Genomic DNA, 24,147 nt, shown 5'->3' with positions numbered 1-24,147 from the left:
TGAAAAATGAGCTAATGACACCAACCTAAGTGTATGTAATCTTCCGACTTCAACTGTGTATATATATATATACAGTTTAAGTCGGAAGTTTACATACACTTAGGTTGGCGTCGTTAACTCATTTTTCAACCACTCCACAAATTTTGAAAATTATGTCATGGCTATATATATATATATATATATATATATATATTTACAAAAAATATATTTGGGGGTTCAGAAATGATGCAGACAATTACATTGATAGAAGCCACAATCTGCGATATTAAAGCTAATCTACCACCAAAAAGATAAAGAATAAGATCCTCAATATTTATTGGAAAGGAATAACCATGCATTTTATTACCATGTGAAATTCCTTCATAGTTTATTTAATCTATAGCCTAATACATGTAATGGTTTCCTGAGTCATAGTTAGATAACCATAAAAGATACCATTACGTGACTCCAACTTTACTTCGATTTTGATAGCTTTTATGTCAATATTTGAACACAAAGGCATTTCCATCGCCATTTCTCACACAATCAATTTTACAGACACAAAAAGATCCCACCTTGTCTAGCTTATTTGTCGATATTTGGAAAAACCCAATGGGTTTTTGAGAAGGAGATGAGGGGAGAGGAGTTGAGGAGTATACCAATTGGTTTATGGTGAGGGGAGCGTTTCCTTGTGCTGGCATTCCCGTAATCTACAGACTGGGGCCCTGTTTCAGAAAGCAGGTTTAACAAACTGAGTTTAAACCTGAACTCTAGGTTGACTAACTCTGAGCTTTCAAACTGCATGAGAAATAATACAAATAAAAAATAAAGTTATCGTGAGTGTTCCACTTACTCAACACACACACATATAGTGGCAGACCAGGGGGTTGGGTCAAAACGTTTACACAGATCAGACATGGACAGAGTAGGATTAGTTCAGTTTCAAAGGTTTATTAAAAGAAAAGTCCAAAAGAAAAGAATAGGTCTCCCCCAAGAGACCCTCTCTGGGATACCGTCTTCTAGGCTCCGGGACTTGCTGTATCCTGTGGGGTTCAAAAACTGGACTCCGTTCTGTTACCTCTGGTACCGTCCCCAACTATGCGGGAGTCCTTTCCTCCCCCAGTCTCTCCCCTGTGTGCTGCCCTTCTGGCAGCTTTATGGGACTTGTACAGCTGGTGATAAATCAGCACTTGATTACTCACCAATCCCCAATCAGCCCCAATGAGTCCTGGCAGTAGATCCCGTCGAGACCTGGCACGTCCAGCAGATCACCTCGTGATGTTTTCTCCGTCTGTTACCAGGCCTCGACAAGCCTCCCGCAGGTGGCTGACCTGCTGTACGCCACAATATATATATATATATATATATATATATATATATATAGTTGTGGCCAAAGAAATTTCACAAAGTCTGGTGCCTCAGTTTGTATGATGGAAATTTGCATATACTCCAGAAGGTTATGAAGAGTGATCAGATTAATTGCAATACATTTCCCATGTATTTCAGCCCTGCCACAAAAGGACCAGCTGACATCATGTCAGTGATTCTCTCGTTAACACAGGTGTGAGTGTTGACGAGGATACGGCTGGAGATCACTCTGTCATGCTGGTTGAGTTTGAATAACAGACTGGAAGCTTCAAAAGGAGGGTGGTGCTTGGAATCAGTGTTCTGTCAACCATGGTTACCTGAAAGGAAACACGCGCCGTCATCATTGCTTTGCACAAAAAGGGCTTCACAGGCAAGGATATGGTTGCCAGTAAGATTGCACCTAAATCAACCATTTATCGGATCATCAAGAACTTCAAGGAGAGCTTCAGGGTGCCCAAGAAAGTCCAGCAAGCGCCAGGACCATCTCCTAAAGTTGATTGAGCTGCAGGATCGGGGCACCACCAGTACAGAGCTTGCTCAGGAATGACAGCAGGTAGGTGTGAGTGCATCTGCATGCACAGTGAGGCAAAGACTTTTGAAGGATGGCCTGGTGTCAAGAAGGGCAGCAAAGAAGCAATTTCTCTCCAGGAAAAACATCAGGGACAGACTGATATTCTGCAAAAAGGTACAGGTATTGGACTGCTTAGGACTGGGGTAAAGTCATTTTCTCTGATGAAGCGCCTTTCCGATTGTTTGAGGTATCAGGAAAAAAGCTTGTCCGGAGAAGACAAGTTGAGCGCTACCATCAGTCCTGTGTCATGCCAACAATAAAGCATCCTGAGACCATTCATGTGTGGGGTTGCTTCTCAGCCAAGGGAGTGGGCTCACTCACAATTTTGCCTAAGAACACAGCCATGAATAAAGAATGGTACACATCCTCCGACAGCAACTTCACCCAACCATCCAGGAACAGTTTGGTGATGAACAATGCCTTTTCTAGCATGATGGAGCACCTTGCCATAAGGCAAATGTGATAACTAAGTGGCTCGGGGAACAAAACATCAATATTTTGGGTCCATGGCCAGGAAACTCCCCAGACGTTAATCCCATTGAGAACTTGTGGTCAATCCTCAAGAGGCAGGTGGACAAACAAAACCCCACAAATTCTGACAAACTGCAAGCATTGATTACAAGCTCTTTCATGCCGTCCCTAGGATGGGTGCGTCACTTGAGTGGGTTGTGAGTCACCGATGTGATCCCCCCCCCCCCACCTCAGTTAAAGGTGGGTGAGGTGCCCACCTTTAAAAAAACTAAGTGCAACACAAAGAATTTGTTCCGAACTGAGAGCATGTCCACAATGTCAAATCAAATCAAAGTTTATTTGTCACGTGTGCCGAATACAACAGGTGTAGATTTTACAGTGAAATGCTTACTTACAGGCTCTAACCAACAGTGCAAAAAAGGTATTAGGTGAACAATAGGTAAGTAAAGAAATAAAATCAACAGTAAAAAGACCGTGAAAAATAACAGTAGCGAGGCTATATACAGTAGCGAGGCTATATACAGGCACCGGTTAGTCGGGCTGATTGAGGTAGTATGTACATGTAGATATGGTTAACGTGACTATGCATATATGATGAACAGAGAGTAGCAGTAACGTAAAAGAGGGGTTGGTGGGTGGTGGGACACAATGCCGAAAGCACAGTTAGCCAATGTGTGGGGGCACTGGTTGGTCAGGCCAATTGAGGTAGTATGTACATTAATGTATAGTTAAAGTGACTATGCATATATGATTAACAACAGAGAATAGCAGCAGCGTAAAAGAGGGGTTGGGGGGACACACAATTCAAATACTCCAGGTAGCCATTTGATTACCTGTTCAGGAGTCTTATGGCTTGGGGGTAAAAACTGTTGGGATGCCTTTTTGTTCTAGACTTGTTACTCCGGTACCACTTGCCATGCGGTAGTAGAGAGAACAGTCTATGACTGGGGCCGCTGGGGTCTTTGACAATTTTTAGGGTCTTCAGCTGACACCGCCAGGTGTAGAGGTCAGGGATGGCAGGCAGCTTAGCCTCAGTGATGTACTGGGCCGTACACACTATCCCCTGTAGTGCCTTGCGGTCGGAGGCCGAGAAATTGCCGTACCAGGCAGTGATGCAACCAGTTAGGATGCTCTCGATGTTGCAGTTGTAGAAGAGGATCTGAGGACCCATGCCAAATCTTTTTAGTTTCCTTGGGGGGAATAGGCTTTGTCGTGCCCTCATCATGACTGTCTTGGTGTGTTTGGACCATTCTAGTTTGTTGGTGATGTGGACACCAAGGAACTTGGAGCTCTCAACCTGCTCCACTACAGCCCCATCGATGAGAATGGGGGCATGCTCGGTCCTCCTTTTCCTGTAGCCCACAATCATCTCCTTAGACTTAGTTATGTTGAGGGGTAGGTTGTTATTCTGACACCACCGGCCAGGTCTCTGACCTCCTCCCTATAGGCTGTCTCGTCGTTGTCGGTGATCAGGCCCTGTTGTGTCGTCTGCAAACTTAATAATGGAGTCGTGCCTGGCCATGCAGTCGTGGGTGAACAGGGAGTACAGGAGGGGACTGAGCATGCACCCCTGGGGGGCCCCAGTGTTGAGGATCAGTGTGGCAGATGTATTGCTACCTACCCTCACCACCTGGGGGCGGCCAGCAAGGAAGTCCAGGATCCAGTTGCAGAGGGAGGTGTTTAGTCCCAGGATCCTTAGCTTAGTGATGACCTTTGAGGGTACTATGGTGTTGAACACTGAGCTGTAGTCAATGAATAGTATTCTCACATAGGTGTTCCTTTTGTCCAGGTGGGAAAGTGCAGTGTGGAGTCTAGGGTTTCTGGGATAATGCTGTTGATGTGAGCCATTACCAGCCTTTCAAAGCACTTCATGGCTACGGACGTGAGTGCTACAGGTCTGTAGTCATTTAGGCAGGTTGCCTTCGTGTTCTTGTGCACAGGGACTATGGTGGTCTGCTTGAAATATGTTGGTATTACAGACTCAATCAGGGACATGTTGAAAATGTCAGTGAAGACACCTGCCAGTTGGTGAGCACATGCCCGGAGCACACATCCTGGTAATCCATCTGGCCCTGCAGCCTTGTGAATGTTGACCTGTTTAAAGGTCTTACTCACATTGGCTACGGAGAGCGTGATCACACAGTCGTCCGGAACAGCTGATGCTCTCATGCATGCCTCAGTGTTGCTTGCCTCGAAGCGAGCATAGAATTAGCTCGTCTGGTAGGCTCCTGTCACTGGGCAGCTCGCGGCTGTGCTTCCCTTTGTAATATGTAATAGTTTGCAAGCCCTGCCACAGAAGATGAGCATCGGAGCCGGTGTAGTACGATTCAATCTTAGACCTGTATTGACGCTTTGCCTGTTTAATGGTTCGTCAGAGGGCATAGCAGGATTTCTTGTAAGCGGCAGCTCTACCCTTTAGCTCAGTGTGAATGTTGCTGTAATCCATGGCTTCTGGTTGGGGTATGTACATACAGTCACTGTGGGGATGACGTCCTCGATGCACTTATTGATAAAGCCAGTCTTATGTGATGTGCTCCTCAATGCCATCGGAAGAATCCTGGAAATTGTTCCAGTCTGTGATAGCAAAACAGTCCTGTAGTTTAGCATCTGCTTCATCCAACCACGTTTTTATACACCGAGTCACTGGTGCTTCGCGCTTTAATTTTTGCTTGTAAGCAGGAATCAGGAGGATAGAATTGTGGTCGGATTTACCAAATGGAGGGCGAGGGAGAGCTTTGTACGCGTCTCTGTGTGTGGAGTACAGTGGATCTAGAATTGTTTTCCCTCTGGTTGCAAATTTAACATGTTGATGGAAATTAGGTAGAACTGATTTAAGTTTCCCTGCATTAAAGTCTCCGGCCACTAGGGAGGCCACCTCTGGGTGAGTGGTTTCCTGTTTGCTTATTTCCTTGTACAGCTGACTGAGTGACGTCTTAGTGTCATATGAACGATATGAGGGCTGAGAATATTGTTCAGATGAATGATCGATTTTGCAGAAAAATGGAAACGCTCAAACAGATAATCATCAGGGACTGATAAAACATCCAAGCGGGATCACCTTCTCCCGACAGAGATTTCTGCAGAGTATTTCTGCTTCAATATCAACTGGTTCTTCAAGAAAAGGACATGTCACGTCTGACACCTCCTTCAGTCTGCAGGCTTCACCTAAAGAGGAGGAGAAACTCAGGGCTAGTTGAAGAAAACCTGCTCGCGGGCAGGTTAGATTCATGGAGTATGTTGCCATAGTAACTGACTCAGATTTAATCTGAACTGGCTTTGTGAAACTGAAAACCCAGAGTTTCCTTCAACTCTGAGTCAACTGAGTTTTCACTAAACCCGCTTTCTGGAACAGGGCCCAGGGAGTGACCAAAGGCCTCAAAATGTTTGCTCTGCTCTGTGCTGGGCTCATTCATTATGGAGGTTTTTGTTTTTGCAATGCTGTATTGTTATTGTTATGGTGTATTATTTTCATCAGCGACTCAAGGGCTTCCAACACTTATGAATCCATTAGATTTAACTGACTGGAACATATGTGTTACGTCTCAATCTCTGCTCCACAAAACAGTGATCTTCTTCCATTTTGTAACTGTATTGCATGAAGTTGAGTCAAGTACTAGCAAATGTTCATGATAATGTGGAATACACTTTGTTTTGTTTTTAGTTTAGTATGGAATTCAATGTATTGTAGTACACATGAGAGAGTAAGAAATCTTGAGCTTTGAGATTTTCCCATAATGACCCATGTGGATCAAACTGAGATTATTGACAATGGCCTCATACATCACTCTGCCTGGCTCCCTGCCTGCCTGCTCCAGGCTCTACTGCCTTGATAAGCAATGTGTTGATTAATTCTTTCAGGGCCGGAGGTTGTTCGATAGTGGGGGCTCAGAAGCAGTTTTTGTGTTTGAACTGGGGCTGTCTTTGACTTTTACACAGCCGACAAACACATTCACACACACACACTCTGGGCTTTGACTTCACACAGCTGCATTGCATGATAAAGAGAAAAGGTTCACTCAGGTGAAAGCTCATCGCTTCTGTTCTGTCTGCTCCCTCTATTCTCAGGGTTTATACACTTTTCACAACACTGACACTGACAGCCAGACTGATGTGGTGTTTGTGTACGCATGCATGCATGAGTGTGTGTAGATGCATGTATGCTTGAGTGTGTGTTTGTATGTGTGTTATAAAGAGTGATGCTTTTCACAATAGTGTTGTACTGTACATGCATATTGGGGTGGTGGGTAGCCTAGTGGTTAGAGCGTTGGGCCAGTAATCTAAAGGTTGCTGGATCAAATCCCAGAGCTGACAAGATAAAAATCTGTCTTCTGCCCCTGAACAAGGCCTTTAACTCACGGTTCCCATGTAGGCTGTCATTGTAAATAAGATGTTCGTAACTGACTTGCCCAGTTAAATCAAGGTATAATGTTCTTCTCTTATTGAAAAGAAGTTCACATAGGGAGAAAAAAACATGCACATTTATCCCCCACAAAATGTAAACTGATGTTTTCATTAATTCGATTTTTTAGGGGCAGAGAGCAAACAAGGAGCTGTAGCTTATTCAAACGTATCACTGAGTGCACGCACACATGCGACATTGCTTTTCCCATGTATCTAAAGTCAACAGAGATTCTCTCACAAGTCAATAAAGTACGTATAAAGGAGGAATAACTAATGGATGAATAGAATAGGATGTGCCACACTTTTTGAATAAACGTTGGCCTGGCTATATCACAAGTTATGTGATATAGAGTTTGTGAGTGCTGCACATGGTCATACTCCCAACCGACCTCTTGTCTTCTGTAGCAACCACAAGTCTCCGCCTCTCTCTCACAGCGCTAACCCGATCCCCACTCACTCCAACTCCCCTGCCACCGCCATCCTCCTCCCTAGCCCTTATTCCCGACGTTTGTCCCAGCGATAATCCACCTCTTTTCGCAAGCGATTTTAGAACTTTGTCCCGAAGAGAGAGAAAAAGGATAAAACACCCAGAGAAGTGAAGATCGGAGCGAACCAAATACGTTTTATATTGCCCAGATTGTTGGCCACGGCGGGGTGGATAAAAGCAGGCTGAAAAATACCATATGATGTGGATCTGGTACCTCTTGCTTGGTTCGGGGACGGGCTCAAGCTTGGTTGGTAAGTTTCAAACTACTAGCTTTCAGTGTTCAAGCTTTCACTTCTGTTGGCGATTCAAACAGTGCCGCTGAGACTGCTCTAGGAGATCAGAAAAGAACAAGCGTGCTTTCGCAACAAGTAACAATTACCTTGTAGCCTATTCTTTACTTTTGTGTCCACGATATCGTTGTTGTCACAACCTTACAAAGTAGCCACCGCTAACTTCAAACAGAGTTGGGGCAAAGTATGTGCACCATCATAGGCTGCGACGTTGATTTAGCTTGGATACTGTACGCTTTGTGTGTGTGTGTGTGTGTGTGTGTGTGTGTGTATGTTTTGCATTTGCAAACCCAATAACAGCAGGCAATTATACAATTCCCCTTCTTTTATTGAGGTGTGGAAGCTGTTTAGAGTTGAAGCAGAGGGAGAGGATGTAGGCAAATTATGACGAGGGTGGTTGACAAGTCAATCTGTGCCATGGCAGCTGGGCACTGAGAAACTGTAGTGAAGTCTAGCCTCTTCTGCCTCAATCTACACTTCTAGCAGCAGACATGGGATTGTATGCAGACCTGGTTTCATATACATGTACATGACTATCTGGTATTGAAACTTTATTTTATGAGTAATTTTCAAATACACAGCCCTAAACAAGTATTTTTACTTGATAGTGTTATAATACTTTTTTCAAATACCTGGGTTAAATGCACGGGAGTGTATTTGAGTCGGTGTATTTGAGTCCTTCAAAAACGTTCAGTCTATTTATAAATATAATAAACTACTTGGTTTATTTTTCAAATAAAAGATAGGCCTATCTGAAAACCTACTTTGACTGTACAGTACCAGTCAAAAGCTTGGACACACCTACTCATTCAAGGGTTTCTTTATTTTGTATATTTTCTACATTGTTGAATAATAGTGAAGACATCTAACCTATGAAATAACACATATGGAATCATTTACTAACCATTCTCTCAACCAGCTTCACCTGTAATGCTTTTCCAACAGTCTTGAATGAGTTTCCACATGTGCTGAGCACTTGTTGGCTGCTTTTTCTTCAATCTGCGGTCCAACTCATTCCAAACCATCTCAATTGGGTTGAGGTCAGGGGATTGTGGAGGCCAGGTCATCTGATGCAGCATTCCATCCCTGTCCTTCTTGGTCAAATAGCCCTTCACACAGCCTGGAGGTGTGTTGGGTCATTGTCCTGTTGAAAGACAAAATGATAGTCCCACAAACCAGCACAAACCAGATGGCATGGCATATCGCTACAGTGGTAGCCATGCTGGTCTAAATAAATCACATACAGTGTCACCAGAAAAGCACCATCACACCACCTCTATGCTTCACGGTGGGTACTACACATGTGATGATCATCCATTCACCTACTCTGCGTCTTACAAAGACACAGCAGTTGGAACCAAAAATCAAAAATTTGGAATCATCAGACGAAGGACAGATTTCCACTGGTCTAATGTCCATTGCTCATGTTTCTTGGCCCAAGCAAGTTTCCTCTTCTTATTGGTGTCCTTTAGTAGTGGTCTTTGCAGCAATTCGACCATGAAGCCCTGATTCACACAGTATCATCTGAAAAGTTGATATTGAGATGTGTCTGTTACTTGAACTCTGTGAAGCATTTATTTGGGCTGCAATTTCTGAGGTTGGTAACTCTAATGAACTTATCCTCTGCAGCAGAGGTAACTCTGGGGCCTCCTTTCCTGTGGCGGTCCTCATGAGAGACAGCTTCATAATATCACTTGATGGTTTTTGTGACTGCACTTGAAGAAACTTTTTAAAAGTTCTTGAAATGTTCCGGATTGACTGACCTTCATGCCGTAAAGTAATGATGGACTGTTGTTTCTCTTCGCTTATTTGAGCTGTTCTTGCCATAATATTGACTTGGTCTTTTACCAAATAGGGCTATCTTCTGTATACCACCCCTACCTTGTCACAACAACTGATTGGCTCAAACGCATTAAGAAGGAACGAAATTCCACAAATGGTCTTAACAAAGCACACCTGTTAATTGAAACACATTCCATTTGACTACCTCATGAAGCTGGTTGAGAGAATGCCAAGAGTGTGCAAAGCTGTCATCAAAGCAAAGGGTGCCTACTTTGAAGAATCTCAAATATAAAATATATTTTGATTTAACACTTTTTTTTGGGGTTACTACATGATTCCATGATTCTTATTTCATAGCTCTGATGTCTTCACTATTCTACAATGTAGAACATTTTTTTTTTAAATCAAGAAAAACCCTTGAATGAGTAGTAATGAGTAGTTGTTCAAATTATTGTGAAACTAATTGAGATATTTGAAATAGTTTTTGAACCCGTCTGATTGTATTACAGTACTAGGACAGGTTTTGTTCTGCTTTCAATATGAAAGTTGTGGGCCTACTCATGGATGGAATTTAGATTTGTTGAAATGAACCTATTCTCATCAGAGACCTATTGAGAGGAGTAACTACACAGAAACACTTGTAAAAACATTGTTTTAACGTGTAGCTTAATAAAAGGGCTGCTTGATTTTCTTTTAATGAAGTCCAGTGTAGGAATACTAGTATGATGATTATTAGCCAGTTGATATATATAGACCTATGAACACCCTACACAGTTTGAATAAAGACAAACCATTGAGAATTGATTTGTTGTGCAAAACATCTGCAGCCACTCTGTGAAGGCAATGGGAGTTCAATAGAAAATGCCTCATTATTGTTAAAACACATGTTTCCGATTTAAAGGCGACATCGGGGTACAGAGTTGAGTTGTCCACAGAATTGTAGACCCAAATAATTCAGCTGTGTAGCCTATACCACCTGTCAGTTTGTAAGATATACACAGTTTAAATAGAATTACAAATATTTTCACTGGTTGTTTGTGCTCTAAAATGGATTTAGTTCTGACATCTAAATCCAAACCAGCTGATATTCTGTTAATCATTATACATTCTGGAATGGGTGAAAGTTTGTCTTTTTTTTAGCTGACGCCATTGTCTTGATGTCTTTGTCTGTATCTCTAATTCATTTCTCATTGGTTTGGCACTTGTGCAATTTGGGACAAGTCACAGTGTCTTAGTCTCAGTATTGCAGAACAGTTTGTTGATTACTTTAGTTGGGAATAGAGTGGTTGATTTTTAATTTACAGTGTCAAATGTATGCATACAGTGTCTTCAGAAAGTATTCATACCCCTTGCTTATTCCACATTTTGTTGTGTTACAGCCTGATTTCAAAATTGATTACTTTTTTTTTCTCCCGTCTACACACAATACCCCATAATGACAGAAATATGTTGGCAAATTTATTGAACATGAAGTACGGAAATGCATTGATTTACATAAGTATTCACACCCCTAAGTCAATACATTTTTGAATCACCTTTGGTAGCGATTACAGCTGTGAGTCTTTATGAGTAAATCTCTAAGAGCTTTGCACACCTGGATTGTACAATATTTGTACATTATTCTCCAATTTAAAAAAAATCCAAAACAAAACTCCCTAGTCCTTGCTGATGACAAGCATACCCATAACATGATGCAGCCACCACCATGCTTGAAAATATGAAGATTGGTACTCAGTGATGTGTTGGATTTGCCCAAAAACATAATACTTTGTATTTGGGAAATAAAGTTCAAATGACAAGCTTACAGTTCTTGAGTCAGTAAGTATTCAACCCCTTTTATGGCAAGCCTAAATAAATTCAGGTGTAAAAATGTGCTTAACAAGTCACATAATAAGTTGAATGGACTCACTCCGTGTGCAATAATAGTGTTTAACATGATTTTTTTCTCTGTACCTCACACATACAACTATCTGTAAGGTCCCTCAGTCGAGCAGATTCAACCACAGACCAGGGAGGTTATCCAATTCCTCGCAAAGAATGGCACCTATTTGTAGATGGGTACAAATGTAAAAAATCTGACATTGAATATTCCTTTGAGCATGGTGAAGTTATTAATTACACTTTGGATGGTGTGTCATTAAACCCAGTCACCACAAAGATGCATACTTCTTTCCTAACACAGTTGCCGGAGAAGCAGGAAACTGCTCAGGGATTTCACCATGAGGCCAATGGTGACTTTAAAACAGTTACAGAGTTTAATGGCTTTGATAGGAGAAAACCGAGGATGGATCAACAACATTGTACTTACTCCACAATATTAACCTAATTGACAGAGTGTAAAGAAGGAAGCCTGTGTAGAATAAAAATATTCCAAAACAAACATCCTGTTTGCAATAAGGCACTAAAGTAATACCTTAAATTGCTTTGCCACATTTTTGCAGTATGTCCTGAATACAAAGTGTTATGTTTGGAGCAAAGCCAATGCAACACATTACTGAGTACCACTCATAGTGGTGGCTGCATCATATTATGGGTATGCTTGTAATCGTTAAAGATTGGGGGGGTTTTCAGGATTATAAAACAAAAGCAGAATGAAGCAAAATCTTACAGGAAAACCTTTCCAACAGACACTGGGAAATGTAATTCAGCATTCAGCAGGACAATAACCTAAAACACAAGACCAAATCTACACTGGAATTACTTACCAAGAAGACACTGAATGCTCAGTTTTGACTTCAATCTACTTGAAGCTCTAACCTGAAAATGGTTATCTACCAGTGGTCAACAATAGATTTGGCAGAGCTTGAAGATTTAAAAAATAAAAATGGGCAAATGTTGCACAATCCAGGTGTGAAAGCTCCTACCCATAAAGACTCACAGCTGTAATCACTGCCAAAGGTGCTTATACAATGTTTTGACACAGGGGTGTGAATACGTAAGTAAATTAGATATTTCTGTATTTCATTTTCCATAAATTTGCAAAAAAATATAAAAACATGTTTTCATTTTTTTCATTTAAGGCCTATTGTGTGTAGATTGGTGAGGGAAATCTACAATTTAATCCATTTTGAATTCAGGCTGTAAACCAATAAAATGTGGAATAGGTCAATGGGTATGAATACTTTCTGAAGCCACTGCAAGACACAGCCATTAAACATGTTATAGTTATGAACGTTAGTGCCTGAGGTTGTGGTGCATTTAGAGAAGGCTGTCAAACTTTAGAATTCCACTATGTGACCAACCCACTTTGGTCTGACCAATCATCGTCACCCAGACCTAACACCACCCACACACACACACAGAGCAAATTAAACCTGCATGTATTGTAAATATATCTTTCCAAAATGGACCCCCTGTCTGTTTGTAATCTCCCTTCCCCTGTGACTCTTTTCTCTGGCACCCTGTATGTGTTCTGCCAGCTTGGACAGTAAAGTATTCTTGTTATAATGAACCCTATCAATCACAACAGACCTGGTTGGAATATAGTTGGAATTACTCTGTGTGTGAAGTGACAAAGGCCAATAAAGCTTTTATTAGTAATCTGTGTGCGGTATGGAATAAGGGTGTTCCCCATGTCTCACCTGTCAATATGAATGTATGATCAGACGATAGTGTTGGCATACCACATCTGTCACACCTTATTGGCTTGCTGATGCCTCATGGCCTGATACTGCACTCTCAACCTGACAAACACACCAGCTATCACTTCTCACTATAAGAGGGTAGATACTATTTAGTACTGTATGACTATCTGCCATCCTCACTACTTATTGTATTTACTACTGTAAGTCAGCGAGCCAAAGATGGATCATCAGCAATGGCAATGTGAGCAAACTGACAGGAGCATGCTCCGATATCTCCTTAATCAAGATGAATGTGTTCCATTACAGTCCCAGTAGTACCTCACACCGCAGGAGACAGGTGGTCCGAAGTTTTCATACATAAGCACCGTCGGATGGCACAGTAATTTCTCACTTGGTGACACTCAGTCAAGGAGCAGAACCCTGTTGTGTATTGTTTTGGTTCATATTTTGCTCCTGGGTTTTCCTGTTGTCAGGGGAAGGGGGGTTAGTGGCTAGCCCTGTGTGTGTGTGTGTGTGTGTGTGTGTGTGCACGCGTTAGTTAGGGCTGCACAATTAATCTAATTCATATCGAAATCTTGATGTACAATATGGATATCACATGCACTGTTTTCGAAATGCCACTAAGCCACGTGTAACATCTGCCCCCCCTGTCAATCAAGCAGTAAAGTTCCTCCTCCTTATTATTAGATTCAATATAAGTTTCATGCTGTTCTGTTAGGTCAAATGCAGTCAACAAATTGTTACAAACAAGAATGATGCTGATTTTCACTTTGCTTCTTAATATAAATCATTCAATTTTAATTATTCCAACAGTTCACCCAAGTATTTTGATCAATATCACAAGTCAAATCGCAATCGCAATATTTGTAACAAAAGAAAAAAAGAAAATGCCCCTTTCGTGCAGTGTGTGTGTGTGTGTGTGTGTGTGTGTGTGTGTGTTAGGTATGGGGGTTCAAAATAATTTCACTATTCAAATAGTATCATGAATTTTTGTTGGGTATCCGGAAATGCGAAATGTTATTTATCATCCCATATAGCAGTGCCTCTCTTGGGTGGAGTAGCCTAGGGAACCTAGCTAGCTAAGCTTGCTAGCTATAGGCTACATGCTGCGCTTTCTCCCCAACCCCATTCAGATGAAACAGCCTACCTGTTGGTTCGTCCTTGTAGCCTACAACCCCATTCAGATGAAACAGCCTACCTGTTGGTTCGTCCTTGTAGCCTACAACCCCATTCAGATGAAACAGCCTACCTGTTGGTTCGTCCTTGTAGACTCCTCCTTCTCATTTCGCTAACATTGAAGAATCTCTTTTCCACTTTGATTGATTGGCCAACGTAAACAACAAGCAACACAGGTGAAGGCTACCGGTCGGCTATGGGTCTTTTTATGGTAAAGACTACATTGAATAATTTTGATTGTCATGGTATATCACATGGATATTTACATTTAATTTAGAAAAAGCCCTTTCAGGGTTAAAAGTTTTTTTTTTGTGCAAAAATGAATGCAAGTATTCAACTACTAATGTGCACGGTTATTAGAATATTCGAATGTACATCTCTAGTGCGTGTCCGTCCGCGTGTCAGGCAAATGTCTGTGACTGTATGTCTGTACGGTTTCTGCATACAGTGCATACGTGTGTGTGTGTTTTACATCATCTGATATGCTTCCAATCAAAGTCCTATTGTGTCCCTTGGATTAGGCCTGCCTTGTGTTTTGAGAGCGGTGGTTCCAGTTCCCAGAGTTGTTAAACAAAGCCACATGACAGGAGTCACGTTTCCCCAGCACAGCACCACACTCTAAACCCAATACCAGTGCTGTGATTTGAACCTGTATGCCTGTTAAAGAACTGCGCTGGACCAGACCACTACAGACAGAATTCAGTTGTTGCAGCAGATCTGGGATTTTTTTCTGCACTGTGCAGACGTATCCTCTATCTGCAATTATTGAACTCCTGAATAAAATACTACATGCAGTGGGAGGCATCAGAGCAGTTTGCTATTCGTTCTGTATAATTTTTTGTTTAATTTGGATGGGATAAATAAATAGTTGATGTGATTATTCTGTCTGTCTCTACCTGAGATGCAGCATCTCCTTCCATTCAACCTGGGCTCTTCTCAGTGATCTATTAAATCATGCTGTTTCATGGAGCTGATCTATCTGGAGATGTATTGATCGGAGCGGAAACAGAAGAAGAGAGGAAAGCAACACGGAGAGGTAAAAAAACCAACTGATGTCCAGAGAACTCATGAGAAATGGATTGCTGATCGATCTAAAGTTCTATACTATTCCATGAAAGGTTTAGTTGTCTTCTATTGATCATATCTACTTACCTGGAAACAAGATCAAACCCTAGACTGGTTGGAGTAGGTTTTATTCATTGATAGCTTAGAATCTTTTCTGACATACTTTTCGAAGTTCGAAGACATTGTACTGCTAACTTCGGTGGGTGAAAGTTTGTAGCCCCGGTGAAACATTTGAATAATGGCTATTCATAAAGTATGACTTGTTAATCAAACGGCTCACCATGGTCTGGCCTAGAATGTGCTGTATTTGCTGCAGTCACTAGTCTACTCTTCTTGTAACGGCCTCACACAAATTCAACTTCCAAACTGTAATATGAGATGAGATGTAGGATTTATTCTGTGAGCTACGTCAGATTGTATTTTTTCTGTTTTGCACTAATTCACTGGCACACACACACAAAGCCAAAGCCAAGGAGTAGCAGCAGGTCTGCTTTTATTTATCTGAATGCAGTCTTTTAGAATGAAATGACAGTGTCGTGTTGAGTGAGTACATGGCAGTGTTTCATGTCACTGCAGTGCTGTCTCCTGGCGACCCATTAACCCACCATCGCCACGGAAACAAGGAACCCTGATGAGGTTGGAGACTCCATTCCCCTCATGCTGGCTGGGGGGCGTCAGTAGATATGACTTGGTATCTCCCATGAAGAACCAAATAAACCTTCAGATTGTTTGTGACGCCTACACACACCTCATCTCTCCCGCTGTCTCGCCATCTCTCTGTTTGTTTTCTTTTGTTCTCTCTTGTTGTTCGTGTTGTATGTAGGAAAAGGCCATTAGCATGGCCCTGTGTTGTACCCCTCTTGCCTGAGAGGGTGATTGACTGCTGCCTTCCAGACAGTTGGGTCCCCTGCTGTCCTTGCGATCAGGAGTAATTTGCTGTGTTGTGTCACACAGCGTGGCACCGGGGACACCGACAGAATATTTTTGACCGCAATCCCAGCATCCCTCTGTCAATCCCTCTGTCAATCCAAACAAACAAAGATCTTCTAAGGTCAACAGAGACACGGATCTCGTCCAGGGAGGGGGGGAGGGAGACTGGATCATTTGGCTTACAGGATGTATTATTTGCTCTTGTGTACTATCTGTTATGTTACATTGATTGTGTACTAAGGTGCTGAGTGAAGGTCACTCTGGATGAGAGCATCTACTAAATGTTATCATAGTGTTTGGGCTACACTGCATTTTAGTATGGATGTATTGGCAAAGTGTATGGGTAGTTTGTAGAAATATATTAATGGCTATATGAATGCGGTTGCAATGGAGCGCTGAACTCTATACTGTATATATTCCACACATATATTCTACACATCTTGGCTTATCCAGAGATAACCTCACTGTTTGCACAGGGATAAACTCCAGGTCCCACTCACCACTGAAGAAAGTATTTACTCATGGAACAAAATGTTTTAAAATGTGAAACGCCAACTCAGAATTGAGATGTCTCTGCCTCCCAAGTGGCGCAGTGGTCTAAGGCACTGCATCGCTGTGTCACTAGAGATTCTGGGTTCGAGTCCAGGCTCTGTTGCAGCCGGCCATGACCGAGAGACCCATGTGGCGGTGCATAATTGGCCCAGAGTCGTCCGGGTTAGTGGAGGGTTTTGCCGGCAGGAATGTCCTTGTCCCATCGCATACTACCGACTCCTGTGGCGGGCCGGGCGCAGTGCACACTGACACGGTCGTCTGGTGTACGGTGTTTCCTCCGACACATTGGTGTGGCTGGCTTCCGGGTAAAGTGGGCATTGTGTCAAGAAACAGTGCGGCTTGGTTGGGTCGTGTTTCAGAGGACGCACGGCTCTTAAGTTGTACAGTGTATGTACAGTGTATGTACAACTGGAGTTGTGCATACAGTTGTGGCCAAAAGTTTCGACGATGACACAAATATACATTTTATCAAAGTTTGCTGCTTCAGTGTCTTTAGATATTTTTGTCAGATGTTATAGTATGGAATACTGAAGTATAATTACAAGCATTTCATAAGTGTCAAAGGCTTTTAATGACAATTACATGAAGTTGATGCAAGAGTCAATATTTGCATTGTTGACCCTTTTTCAAGACCTCTGCAATCTGCACTGGCATGCTGTCAATTAACTTCTGGGCCACATCCTGACCGATGGCAGCCCATTCTTGCATAATCAATGCTTGCAGTTTGTCAGAATTTATGGGTTTTGGTTTGTCCACCTGCCTCTTGAGGGTTGACCAAGTTCTCAATGGGATTAAGGTCTGGGGAGTTTCCTGGCCATGGACCCAAAATCTTAATGTTTTGTTCCCCGAGCCACTTAGTTATCACTTTTGCCTTATGGTAAGGTGCTCCATCATGCTGGAAAAGGCATTGTTCGTCACCAAACTGTTCCTGGATGGTTGGGAGAAGTTGCTGTCGGAGGATGTGTACCATTCTTTATTCATGGCTGTGTTCTTAGGCAAAATTGTGAGTGAGCCCACTCCCTTGGCTGAGAAGCAACCCCACACATAAATGGTCTCAGGATGCTTTACTGTTGGCATGACACAGGACTGATGGTAGCTCTCAACTTGTCTTCTCCAAAAGTCTTCGCCTCACTGTGCGTGCACTAGTGGTACTAGTGGTGTCCTAATCCAGCAGCTGAATCAACTTTAGGAGACGTCCTGGCGCTTGCTGGACTTTCTTGGGCGCCCTGAAGCCGTCTTCACAACAATTGAACCGCTCTCCTTCAAATTCTTGATGATCCCATAAATGGTTGATTTAGGTGCAATCTTACTGGCAGCAATATCCTTGCCTATGAAGCCCTTTTTGTGCGAAGCAATAATGACGGCACGTGTTTCCTTTCAGGTAACCATGGTTAACAGAGGAAGAACAATGATTCCAAGCACCACCCTCCTTTTGAAGCTTCCAGTCTGTTATTCAAACTCAATCAGCATGACAGAGTGATCTGCAGTGGAAATTATTTTGGGGGATTCAGTTCATTTGCATGGCAAAGAGGGACTTTGCAATTAATCTGATCACTCTTCATAACATTCTGGAGTATATGCAAATTTCCATCATACAAACTGAGGCAGCAGACTTTGTGAAAATTAATATTTGTGTCATTCTCAAAACCTTTGGCCATGACTGTACACAAAATACTCTGTCAAAATTGAAAAAAAATCTAACATTTATGAAAAGTAAAACACTAACATGTTGATTTAGATAAGTATTCACCCCCTGAGACAATGCATGTTTGAATCACCTTTGGCAGTGTTTACAGCTGAGTTTTTTAGGGTAAGTCTCTAAGAACTTGCACATCTGGATTGTACAATATTTGCTCATTCTTAAAAAATATATTTAAGCACTGTCAAGTTGGTTGTTGATCATTGCTAGATAGCCAATTTAAGTCAAAATTGTAACTAGGCCGCTCAGGAACAGTCAATGTCGTCTTGGTAAGCGACTTCAGTGTCGATTTGGCCTTGTGTTTTAGGTTATTGTCCTGCTGAAAGGTGAATTTGTCTCCTAGTGTCTGTTGAAAAGAAGACTGAAACAGGTTGTCCTCTAGGATTTTGCCTGTGCTTAGCTCTATTGCATACATTTATCCTATAAAACTCACTAGATGACAAGCATACCCACCATGCTTGAAAATATAAAGAGTGGTACTTTGATGTGTTGACTGCATGTTTTGGAATAATTTTATTCTGTAGAACCTTCCTTCTTTTCACTCTGTTATTTAGGTTAGTATTGTGGAGTAACTGCAATGCTGTTGATACATCTTCAGTTTTCTCCTATCACAGACATTAAACTCTGTAACTGTAAAATCCCTATTCCCTGAGCAACGTCGTTCCTCTCTGGCAACTGAGTTAGGAAGGACCCCTGTATCTTTGTTGTGACTGGGTGTGATACACAATACAAAGTGTGATTAACCCTTTAGAACCCTTTGCGGCCGTTGAAAACGTTAGTAATTGAAACCTGAACAGCCTTTTTTTCTAACAATAATGTGTCAATATCGCAAAATTAACTTGCTAACATCCTGTTGTAGTATTTTTGTGGCTGCCAACCAGAAAACGGAAATATGGTATGTTGTCATTTGACCTTAATGTATTTTTTTCATTACTCAAAATGGCGCTGCAGCGGACACAACTTTTTACTGTGAAAGAGGTTGTATCTATGTTGGTTGGTGATACGGACACGTCATTGCACTTTGAAAAGTGATGATGTTGAAGTGAGTGTATGCATATATTTATATGTTTGGTGTTGTGAAAAATGGGGAATAACTCTCATATTAGCAAATCCTGTCATGTCATGATTATTTGGTTGGTCCAGGCGAGCATCAGCAGTGGGGCTCAAATGATTGCTCACTGTCTCATGGAAACAGTTGCAGTGTTTTGCTGTATATAGTCTGCTAACTAGTTGTTTGTTTTGTCAAATCAAACTTTATGTCACATGCGCCGACTACAGCAAGTGTAGACCTTACCGTGAAATGCTTACTTACAAGCTATATAGCCTCGTTATTGTCATTTTGTGCTAATTTCTATTTAAAGTTTTACTTTAGTTTATATAATATTTTCTTTAACTATTTCTTGAACTGCATTGTTGGTTAAGGGCTTGTAAGTAAGCACCTGTCGTATTTGGCGAATGTGACAAAACATTTGATTTGATTTTAGATGCCAGTTCAGTGGCGCTCATATGAGAAGTTGGATATTTCTTTAAGTAACCAGATAACAAGTTGCTTGTTTTGTCCTGTTTCTACTGATGCAATTAATTTTGAAACTGTCCCAGCTTCACAACTAATCAGCTAACATTGGCAAGCTGAGTCTATCAGGCAAAAAAAGCAAGAGTTGGAGAGAGATGAGAGGAGAGATCGCAATTGTATCCTACTTGTTGCTCCTCTCACACTGTTACTCTGTTCCTCTAGGTTAGTGAAAGCAATATAAGTGATGTGGAGAGTCAGGGCTCAGCTGCAAAAGGCAGGGACGAAGAGGAGTTAGAGATGATTGGAGGGATAGAGATATGGAGCGATGAAGGAGGAGTGGAGCGGGGCCTATGTTTCCATGGCCCGTGTCTACCAAGTCCCCCCTTTTACCCTTGTACAACACATCCTGGGCCTAAAGGTTTTGGAGTTGTTTTTAAAAGTGGTAGGAACTTATATCTGTTCCAGGGCTTGACCATCTTGACCAGCTGAGGAGCTATTACAATGCTGGACGCACAGGCAGAAAATGGTGGAAGTATGTGTTTTGGAGGATGCTCAGCATTGCCATCATAAATGCGAACATTGCGTGGGGGACCCTGCAAAGGCCCTTCTCAGAAACTGCTGGTGCTGTTCCCTGAAGGCATTCAAAATGTAGCTTGTGCAGTCACTTTGTGATATGGCCACAGTGTCCGGAATAAGCGACATATTTTATTGTGTTGTGTTTTGAATCTTCTCTCTTTATCTGTCTTCATCTAATACTTGTTTGCCTTCACTTAATTGTTCTCAAAGTAGGCTACTAATTTCCACATTTCGGGTCAGACCTGGTCTGTACTAAATCTTATTGAGAGCGGTTACCTACATTTTGAAACAGTCTCTGAATAGTTAGTATTCAGAACCCTTGACTTTTTACACATTTTGTTACATTTACAGCCTTAGTTTGTTTTCCCTCAATTTCATCAATTTTAGACTACACACAATACCCCATAATGACAAAGCAAAAACAGAAATTAGGAAATTAGAAAATTAGAAATTCTTGCTAATTTATCAAATAAATCTGAAATATCACATTTACATAAATACTCAGACCCTTTACTCAGTACTTTGTTGAAGTACTTTTGGCAGCGATTTGGCATTGAGTCTTCTTGGGTATGACATTACAAGCTTGGCACACCTGCAGATCCTCTCAAGCTCTGTCAGGTCGGACGGGGAGCGTTGCTGCACAGCTATTTCCAGGTCTCTCCAGAGATGTTCGATCGGGTTCAAGTCCGGGCTCTGGCTGGGCCACTAAATGACATTCAGAGAATTGTCCCGAAGCCATTCCCGCGTTGTCTTGGCTGTGTGCTTAGGGTTGTTATCCTGTTGGAAGGTGAGCCTTCACCCCAGTCTGAGGTCCTGAGTGTTCTGGAGCAGGTTTTCATCAAGAATCATTCTTTACTTTGCTCTGTTAATCTTTTCCTAGATCCTGACTAGTCTCCCAGTCCCTAGCGCTGAAAGACATCCCCACAGCACGGTGCTGCCACCACCATGCATTACCGTAGGGATGGTGCCAGCTTTCCTCCGGATATGACGCTTGGAATTCAGGCCACAGAGTTCAATCTTGGTTTCATCAGACCAGAGTCTTTAGGTGCCTTTTGGCAAGCTCCAAACAGGCTGTCATGTGCCTTTAACTGAGGAGTGGCTTCCGTCTGGCGACTCTACCATAAAGGCCTGATTGGTGGAGTGCTGCAGAGATGGTTGTCCTTCTGGAAGGTTCTTCCTTCTCAACAGAGGAACTCTGGAGCTCTGTCAGAATGACCATCAGGTTCTTGGTCACCTCCCTGACCAAGGCCCTTCTCCCCTGATTGCTCAGTTTGGCTGGGCAGCAAGCTCTAGAAAGAGTCTTGGTGCTTCAAAACTTCTTCCATTTAAGAATTATTGAGGACATTGTGGTCTTGGGGACCTGCAGAACTTTTTTGGTACCCTTCCCCAGATCTGTGCCTCAACACAATCCTGTCTCGGACCTCTACGGACAATTCCTTGGACTTCATGGCTTAGTTTTTGCTCTGACATGCACTGCCAACTGTGGGACCTTTATATAGACAGGTGTGTGCCTTTCCAAATCATGTCCAGTAAATTGAATTTACCACCGGTGGACTCGAATCAAGTTGTAGAAACATCTCAAGGATGATCAATGGAAACAGGATGCACCGGAACTCAATTTCGAGTCTCAAAGCAAAGGGTCTGTAAATAAGTTATGTTTAAAAAAAGTATAATTGTTTTGCAAAAACATCTAAACTTTTTTTTTACTTTGTCATTATTGGGTATTGTGTGTAGATAATATATATAAAATGTAATCCATTTTAGAATAAGGCTGTAATGTAACAAAATGTGGAAAAAGTCAAGGGGTCTGAATATTTTCCAAAGGCATCGTATATCTAGTTTGAGAAGTGTTTCTTCCTTCTGTAAGTTTTAGAAACATTGCCTTGTACCTTGAAATTTCGTTACCAAAAACCCACATATCTTTCTAATAGGATGGAGGATAGTGAAAGTTCACAGAAATAACAAGTAAAGGTAGACATAGACCTATCAATTAGATAATTTGTTTTATTAGTTGGGTTCACAAGTTTGGACACTACAGTATAGTTCAGTAAAGTCCACAAAGCACACTAGAGTTGAGTACACTTTATTTTACTGAACTATACTTTACTTTACTGTTCTGTGCTGTGCTGTACTCTACTTTGATGTAACATAGATGTCTATGATTGGTTCAAATTTGGTCCGGACCAACCAAATTTGGTCTTGGGGGCAGAGATTATTTATATAATAGCCAGTGTCTCGAATAATTCCCAAATATGCAAAGGAGGATATTGCATATGTATACATTTTTGTGTACCTATTTAGGATACATCACCGTGAAAATAATTACATTCATATCCATAATTATGCATTTCTGTTTAATATAGATCAGGAACCCAAGGTGAAATTCCGTTTCAAGTGTGTAAATCCACTTCACTTACTGTAGTTCAATTTGTCATGTCGTAGCTGACACGCCATTCTTTTTGTAGACATAGTTGAATCTTAATTCGGAGAGTTTTTGGAAAATGTGCACACCAAAAACTGAGGGAGATACTTTACTGAAATTCTGTTAAACTTTGCATCTGCAGTTCATCCAGCAATTTTTTTTGTAAAATGTTCCGTGTAAGTTGTTAAAAGTATACCTTGTGGTTTCTTAAACTTTTAAGATGCTAGAGGTTAACTAGGCAAGTCAGTTAATAATTCCGTCCATATATATCCAAAATGTCCATTTATAAAGCGCGTTTGATCCAGAAAAAAACAGCTTACAAAAAACGCAACGTCACTACAAAATATTTCACAGTTGCCTATAAACTTTGCCAAAATATTTCAAACTACTTTTGTAATACAACTTTAGGTATTTTTAAATGTTAATAATCTTTCAAATTGTAGACGGATCTTTCTGTGTTCAATACAGGAATGAAAACAAACCAGCGACACTTTTTACGTCTTGTGCAACTCTCAACAGTGTACCCAGTTCCTAGTTGGCCTACTTCTTCATTGCACAAAGGAATAACCTCAACCAAATTTCAAAGACTGGTGACATCTAGTGGAAGTGGTAGGAACAGGTTCCTAAGAAATATCCCTGGGCAATGACAACTTAGCGAACAGAGAGAGGGAAAAAAATCGGAACAGTTAGTCCTCTGGGTTTTGTCTGCTACATGTTCTGTTATACTCCCAGACATGATTCAAACAGTTTTAGAAACTTTAGAGTGTTTTCTATCCAAATCTATGAATAATATGCATATCTTATATTCTTGGCATGAGTAGCAGGAAGTTGAAATTGGACACGCTATTTATCCAAAAGTGAAAATTCTGCCCCCTAGCCCCAAGAGGCTTTAAGAACACATTCTTAGTTTCAATGACGGCCTAGGAACGGTTGGTTAACTGCCTTGTTCGGGGGCAGAAAGACAGATTTTCACATTGTCAGCTCAGGGGATCCAATCTTGCAACCGTTCAGTTAACTAGTCCAACGCTCTAACCATAGCACTTCACGAGGAGTCTGCCTGTTACGCGATTGCAGTAGAAGCCAAGGTAAATTGCTAGCTAGCATTACACTTATAAAAAACAAGCAATCATAATCACTAGTCATAACTACTAATCCAGTTTAGCAGGCAATATTAACCAGGTGAAATTGTGTCATTTCTCTTGTGTTCATTGCACGCAGAGTCAGGGTATATGCAACAGTTTGTGCTGCCTGGCTCATTGCGAACTAATTTGCCAGAATTTT

General features: G+C 41.6%; 1 protein-coding gene across 2 annotated transcripts in view; it reads left to right on the top strand.

Moving 5' to 3' along the window:
* Positions 1-7,176: 7,176 nt before the first annotated feature.
* LOC112218674 (low-density lipoprotein receptor class A domain-containing protein 3) overlaps positions 7,177-24,147 on the top strand; it is a 135,264-nt gene continuing 118,293 nt past the window's right edge. The window contains exon 1 of one of the 2 annotated variants that reach the window (XM_024379688.2): positions 7,177-7,528. In XM_024379688.2, coding sequence (XP_024235456.1) covers positions 7,474-7,528 — 55 coding nt within the window. In that variant the 5' untranslated portion in view covers positions 7,177-7,473. The remainder of the gene's footprint in view (positions 7,529-24,147) is intronic. The other variant, XM_024379687.2, reaches the window with a different exon arrangement.

The sequence above is a fragment of the Oncorhynchus tshawytscha genome, linkage group LG19, assembly GCF_018296145.1.
Source record: "Oncorhynchus tshawytscha isolate Ot180627B linkage group LG19, Otsh_v2.0, whole genome shotgun sequence".
Classification (NCBI taxonomy): Eukaryota; Metazoa; Chordata; class Actinopteri; order Salmoniformes; family Salmonidae; genus Oncorhynchus; species Oncorhynchus tshawytscha.
This window is presented reverse-complemented; position numbering and strand designations above follow the sequence as displayed.